We start from the raw sequence: 7,390 nt of genomic DNA, 5'->3' as shown, positions 1-7,390 counted from the left end.
AAGTAAACGCTTGTATTAAAGAGGAAATCTTGGTGAGTTGACATGGTATCAACGTAAGTAGCACGTTATCTCTTGCACGCATAAATAGGTACAGAGAGAGGGAGAGAGAGAGAGAGAGAGAGAGAGAGAGAGAGAGAGAGAGAGAGAGAGAGAGAGAGAGAGAGAGAGAGAGAGAGAGAGAGAGAGAGAGAGAGAGAGAGAGAGAGAGAGAGAGAGACAGAGAGAGAGAGAGGAACAATTGGGAATATTATTTTGTGAACTGCTCAGACACGATAGCATCTGACGTGGGAACTGAATATCACAATGCATTATGTATCAGCATATAATAACAGCATACTTTTGTGGGCTGGTACAACATAGCAGCACATCTCACATGTTTTAACATGACTATATCTGCGATGTATCCGATATGCTAGAAGTCGTAAGAAAATTAATTAAAACTGGCTCATGAATATTTCTACCGTCTATCTAAATAACTGCACTGTATGGCGTCCGGTTCGGTACTATAGGCATAAGAAACTAGTATCTTCGTGAGTCTAAAAACTGCCTTTATGTTTGCAATGAAGTCAGTTTAGAATTTAGGCTTTGTTCAGTATATTTCTACATAATGATGTAAGTAATAACAGAGAGAAATGGTGATATGTTAGTATTTTTTAAAATTTGGTTTATTGGAGTGCTACTTTCTTGATAGTATTTCATAAAAGACCTTTGAAGAAATAATTCAATTTGAAGTAAGTAATGAACTATACAGCAGTGCAACTCTTTACAATTCATACCTAGCATATCAGCTACATAACAGTGTCCCTGGTATGTCAGTAACTACACAACAGTGAAAATGGCACGTAAGATGATGCAAACACTCGAGATGCCAGGGCCAGGAGGCATTAACACATAGCTCTCACACATGGTCATCGTTGGTACATTACTGAGTATATGAAGAACATTTTTTTTCTTTTTTCCTAAACAAACTACGAGAACTTTTTAAAAGTCTTTGGGTGAGGAAAACCTTCAGAGCTTAAATTTTCATAATAACGCGCTGAGTGAGTGTTGTGCAGGGTACTAGTACAAGCATCTAGCAATCTCCGCTCCACGAGTCGGTGCCTCCCACTACCAAAGCGTCCTTGGCGTGGTGTCTTGTAGACTAATTGTAATGTCCTCTTGTGGATTTGAATTTCCCTCGCTCAACCACGACTTAAACTAGCATTCACGAAGCATACAATCGACTAGTGATTGGCAATGCGTAACACAGCGGCAGCAGCCCAGCTGACACTGACAGAGGTGACCAGCACGAGCCATCTGGTCGACATGCGCGAGGAGCCCAACCAGCAGCGCCCTCGGGTCTCCTGGCTTCCCCTCTCGCACCCAAGAGGTCGGGTCCAGGGAGGGAGAGGGAGGGGGAGAGGGGTGCTGCTTGGGGGTTCCTTTGAGTGTCTGGCTGGCAAGAACTTGGCTTATTTATATTCATTTTCGGTCTTTCTTTTTTTATTTGAATCACTGAAGTAGATGGCAATACTCTCTCTGCTTTCCCTCCAACTGGTTTGGTGACTGTATGGATATTTCAGAGATAACTGAACACTTACTACTTTAATATATGTCTATTCCTTTATCTGTTTAATTTCTATGACCTCTCACGGACATACACGCACACACTCACACACGCACACACACACTCACACATGTATACATATATACACACACATATATATACATGTCTGTCTGTATGTATGCATTTAATCACACATGCACAGTTTATCACAAGTGCCTCCCAGAGCGAGCCGTGTGTCGAGCGCGGCGCCCTGACCGGCCAGTCCGCGAGGGACGGCGTGTGAGTGGGTCACGTGGTGCCTGGAGCGTTCCTCACCTCGACGCTGTACGTTATGACACGAGGAAGTAAAGACGTTGCGTCGATCTTTATTTCCCTTCCATTCCTTTGCGGGAACTGCGGGCGGCAGACCTCCTACACTTGGGGAAGAGGCGTAGCAGGTGCCGCCACCTCTGCGAGTCTCCCTTGCTCTCCGCGGGTTAACTTACAAAAGGGCGTAGCTTTAAACTATTACATCTCATTGCAAACTTGAGAATAGAAAACAAATTTGTTTATCAAGAATATAACAGTTTGAATATTACATAATTGGTATCACAAGTGGATATTAACCCAAAGAATGATAACCGAGTGCTTGCGAGTGCCCCATCGACAACGGCAGAATAATTTAGTGTAGAATATGGATGAGGTGTGGAGAGCCGTGAGCTCCGGTGGGGCACTCCATGTTGCAAACCAAGAGATGTACAAATCTGAAGGAGTTTCACAGCACTGTCTCTTAAAAGTTAGTGTCTGCAGTTACAAGCCGTTGTTGTATGGTCGAGAGGGCAGAGTGCCGTGTGATGGCCGAGCGGTGTAGCGGTGGACAATACACTGAGAGCGAGGCCCTCAGGGGCCTGCACTGACCTACCATCACCTACTACAAACAAGGGGCGGCGTGCCGCCCTGGAGGGAAACAGAGTCGCTCGTTGATTGGCTGCCAGAGTGGCACCATGCCCACTCGCGCCAGCACAGTCAAGCCTGGAGTACTATTATGAGAGAAAATTCTTAAGAGCTAAATTCTAAGTGTAACTCCTCAGGAGATAAAGATTTTCAGCAATTTTAGTTATATCTGATTATAAACTGTGACTTTTGAGAAGAATGACCAACAAATATTCAGTCATGAAGACGAGAGGTAGGAACAGAGTGGTAGAAGCACTGGCGATCAGCTGGAGAAGTCTAAACGCCAGTGGCGGTGCTTGGTGGAGGCGGCAGGTGGCGTGGAGGGGCGGCGGGTGGCGGGGCGGAGTGGGAGGAGGGGAGCCGGGCGGCGCCACCGAGGGGGAAGAGGACTCGCCGGCCCTGGCTCGCCCGCTCTCCTGCTGTGTCTTTCCCGCCGCAACTCGCTGTACACCTCGCTGGATATTCATCTCACGTTTTTCCGTGCAGCTGAATTGAGTTTCTAATTTATGGCCAACATTAAATTCTTAAATACGTACTTTAATATACATATATTTATTCGCCTATCATGCACAGAATGGTGTATCAATATCAATTTATCTTACGTAGTCAATAAGCAATGCTTCTTTTTTCCTAACACAAGATATTGCATCTGAAACGTGGTCTACTAAAATCTCTATGACAACCAATAAATAAATGGCGCAACAATGCAAAAATAACTCGCCAACATGGCATCCTTAACTGTAGACTGGTTTCGGAATACAGGAATGGAAGAAGAGAAGGAAATAGGACATGAGATACAGGAGTAAAAGGAAAATAAAACAAAAACAAAACAAAAATCAAACCAAAAACGAAATTTTACATAGTGAAAAAAGCGCAAAAAAGAAAAAAAGAAAATGAAAACCTTATTACCAACCTACTGCAAGTCTAAAGCTGGGGAATCGAACAAGTCAGTAAGTCCGCTAATCTTTCGAGAACTAAGTCCCATGAGTCCGTTCGTCCGTCAGTGTTACAGGGAGGGTGGAGAGAGGGGCGGGCGAAGGAGAAAGCCTCAAGCCGGCGCCTCTGCTTGGGGAAGAGAGAAGCGCCTGGCACCGGCATCACCCTCGCGGCTCCCTCGAGGCACTGGTGAAGGTGGCAGCGATAAGGTCAATGTACAAACGCAAAAGAACAATCATGTTGATGGAGAATCATGCGAGTCGGATTCTAAGGAGAAGCCTAAGGGTTGTCGTGGTCTAGATACTAATGATTTTCTGATGCATACTTATAATCATCATAGAAGTAATAGTAGCAATGATAATGATAATAAGAACAACAATAATAGGAAGAATGATAAGAATAAAAATGGTTATAATAATAACACTATTCATGATGATGATAGTTGTACCCATTCTGCCTTATTTAACGAAGTTATTGAAGCAGGCTTTCCCTACAGCTGAGTATTGCTCCTTCTTCGCCCAGTCCCGCAGCCTGTGATTGAGCCCGTGATCTCAGCCTAACCTAAGAGAGGCATGCCAGTCACTGGGTCACTGAAGGCTTCGACTGCACTGCGCCAGGGGAATTGGCTCAGTGCATGTCGTCCATGCAGTGCCTTCCACATAGAAAGGAAAAGTCAGGCGAAGAAAATAAAAAGGTAAATGAATCAAAAGGAATGGACAATGTTGCAAAGAATGGGCAAAATTGCATACTGATTTATAAAAGAAGTAACAGATGGAATGGGAGCTGAGTGTGATGAGATTGAGGGACAGACCAGGGCACCAAGGTAAAGAAAGAGTTGAAGGAGAAAGAGCAGAGGATGAGGACTGGGGAGGACGGGTGGCTAGTTGTCCATGAAGACGCCTAACGAACAGATTCTACCATACTGTGCACCCGTTATTTACATTATGCACTCCTGTAAAGGCATTGTGTATCACACAGTTCATGAACTTAGTTAATTATGCACTTCGAAGATCCTCTAATACTTGTCAAGAACATGTCCTTTTGCCGGTGGAAAATGCGCATGTCCAGGGTATTTTCTATATCACGTAGGTTCAGTGAGCACCACTCCGCCCCCCTGCACTATGTACACAGTTTCCTCTGTGATGAAACCCCCTCATGGCGCTGCGTAGCTTTCCACCCACAACTCCGCTTCTTTCTCATCTGCTGCCTCGGTCTGGTGCACACCCTGGCCGTCCTCGGGGATGGGATGTGGTGTTGTCGGTGCTTCATACACCGGGTGTTAACAATACTGTGAGCGTGGGCGTGTGTGGGCGGCCATGGGTGGCAGTGTCATCAGGCTTCTCGTCACCTCCGCGCCAGCTACGAGTGAGAGTTGCGAAGACTATCCCCCAGTCTCGCTTGAACCCAGCAGCAGTACCAAGATGGGTAACTAAGGGCCTATTAATCATTCAGAATGTTAAATACAAAAATAAACATATAGTGAATCACTTAGGCCAGTAATATCTGCACAGAGGGTGCGGCACTCGAAGATCGGGAAGCTGATGAGGACAGTTGGACTGTAAACTTAAACAACAAGGCATTAGGAGTGAAGTGTTCCCGAGCAAGAGTGGTCCAACCGCCAACACCAACAAGGTTAACTGTTCGTTAACGGCGGATTTACATATATTTAATATCAGAGCCTTGTGGGACCTCTAGTCGAGCTTTTTCACTTAGCAAACGACTGTGTGCCAATAGCCTTTCAATAAAGCTGTTCACAACTGGCTCCTTTTAGTAGATAAAAAGCAACAACTTATTTACTCGCCTTTTTCAGTCACACATCTGTGGACCGTGACGTCAACGATGGTGATCGCGAGTGAATCACCACCTTATGGCCGTTTTTTGTTATATATCCATCACTTTCCACCAGGACGGCGGTATCTGCTTGCTTGAAGTCTTCTTGGGAATCAGCTTCAGAGAGTGAGGAGAGATCTTTATGCTGTCGGTGTTTGCGCCACGCTTGTTGTATTAGTCGAGCACAATATTCTTCGCGTTGACGCCATAGCGTTGAGGACACTGGTTCGTAACCAGGCCTATCAGTAGGAGGTCCTACTTCACCTATATCACCAGAGTCTTCAATTGGGTTTCCTTTACGAGCGAAGAAGTCCTTAGTCAATGCATCAAGGATATCAACGCAGAATACAAGGTCTCCTTTGCAAATGGGGATATCCATTGACACGATTTTGTACTTGTTTGGCTTGTGAATCTGAAGGGGAGGCTCTAACACGTCCAAAAATTCTGAGAGAGCTGAGAATTCGATAAACTGTGTGCCTTTGGGATCGAACTGCTGCCAGATCTCGTAGTACATATCGTAGTCATCGTCGGTGAGACCTTCTTCCACGTCTTCTGTTGCCTGGGAATAATTCTCGAGGATGACAGCAATGTACATGTTGATAATGATGAGGAAAGTCATTACCAGGTAGGCCATCAGGTAAGCTATACCGATCGCTTGGTTACCGCAGTTACCTGGATCGCCGGTCTCCGGATCAGGCTGCCGGCAGTCTCTCTCATTGATAATGCCGGAGAGTACGCCATCCCACCCAGCTGACGTCATCATTTGGAACAGCAAAATGAAAGACTGGAAGAACGTCTCGAAGTTGTAAACAGAGTCCAAGGCCCCAGTGTGTTTGACGTTCATGAAGAATGACATGCCGAAGATTGCGAAGATGAACACAACCAAGAAGAGCAGCAGACAGATGTTGAAGAGCGCGGGCAAGGACATGGCTAGGGCGAAGAGGAGCGTCCTGATACCCTTGGCTCCCTTTACCAGACGCAGGACTCGCCCCACCTTCGCCACGCGGACCACTCGAAGCAACGTCGGGGACACGAAGTAGCGTTCTATGATGTCCTTCAGCACCAGACCTGGACGAAGACGGTAATTAGAAATCGAATAGTATATGTCGTAATATCATAGTCATTGAATGGGAAAGATTTAAATGAATTTCTAACCATAAGACAAAATTTGGAATTTATGATCAAATGCATTATCATGCTGCAGTTCTAAGCCTGCTATATTAATGACTATTGTAAATTAAAAAGAAATTCGATACCATATTGTGCTATTCAGATAATGGTCTCGATATGAATATGCATAGCAAATACTCAGAAGAAAATCTAACATGCTTTAAAATTACCAGGCTTACAAAACTGATCTTCATTCTTCAAAATAACAAATGTCTCATCTTGGATAAGCAAAATAAGGAGGCATATCTTAAGCATATTAATCTCCCAATTGTTCCAGTGAAACAAAGAACAAAAAAGACACTGTGATATTGTATTTATTGTTTATATTCCTGCATAAATACTGCTTGACCTAGTGTTTATGTGTAGGCCTATATCTGCATCCAAGAGAGATGGGGTGGATGGGTTGGGGAGTCGTTTTCCTTTCCACATCCCTGAGGCGGTAAAATTTTAAGGGCAGACTTAGGCATTCTCTTTTAAGTGTTTGTTTAATTTTTAATGGGTCGTTGCATTTCGAGTTACCTGTATGGTATATGGTTTATGCATGTACATATCAATACACACACACACACATATATACATATATATGTACAGATATATATATATATATATATGTATGTATGTATGTATACTAATATGTGTATGTCTGTCAATTGTACACTATACAGTGTTCTTGTATTTATTATTTTTTTAATAGTTTTATTCAAATAAATGAAATAACACACACACGCACACGCGCACGTCCGCACCCACATACATATATATACATGTGTTTATATATATATATATATATATATATATATATATATATATATATATATATATATATATATATATATATATATGCATGCGTGTACTTGACTTTTGTTTCAGAACAATCAAACGTGCAGAATGAAAAATAAGACGTGTGTTGATTAATCATCCGACGCCATCTAGGCCGGAGGGAACTAAGGCTGCGTCCACACCAGTGACATGTTG

The 7,390-nt window shown here is 43.8% G+C and overlaps 1 protein-coding gene across 1 annotated transcript; it reads right to left on the bottom strand.

Annotated features, from left to right (window-relative positions):
* Window positions 1–5,225: 5,225 nt before the first annotated feature.
* Window positions 5,226–6,670, bottom strand: LOC113827888 (sodium channel protein para). Its single transcript, XM_070141467.1, has 2 exons — window positions 6,586–6,670; window positions 5,226–6,313 (listed from the first exon to the last, which is right to left on the bottom strand). Exons 1-2 carry the CDS (start codon window positions 6,668–6,670, stop codon window positions 5,226–5,228), a joined length of 1,173 nt encoding a protein of 390 aa, XP_069997568.1.
* Window positions 6,671–7,390: the final 720 nt, after the last annotated feature.

This window comes from Penaeus vannamei, chromosome 28, assembly GCF_042767895.1.
Source record: "Penaeus vannamei isolate JL-2024 chromosome 28, ASM4276789v1, whole genome shotgun sequence".
In the NCBI taxonomy this organism is placed as follows: domain Eukaryota; kingdom Metazoa; phylum Arthropoda; class Malacostraca; order Decapoda; family Penaeidae; genus Penaeus; species Penaeus vannamei.
Note: the sequence above shows the minus strand (reverse complement) of the source record. Positions and strands in the feature narration are given on the sequence as shown.

Excerpts from the sequence above, each read along its gene's own strand:
- LOC113827888 (XM_070141467.1), bottom strand. The coding sequence starts at position 6,670 with ATGCTTAAGATATGCCTCCTTATTTTGCTTATCCAAGATGAGACATTT. Across the intron at positions 6,314-6,585 it reads AGATCAGTTTTGTAAGCCTG|GTCTGGTGCTGAAGGACATC; the intron begins GTAATTTTAAAG and ends GTCTTCGTCCAG.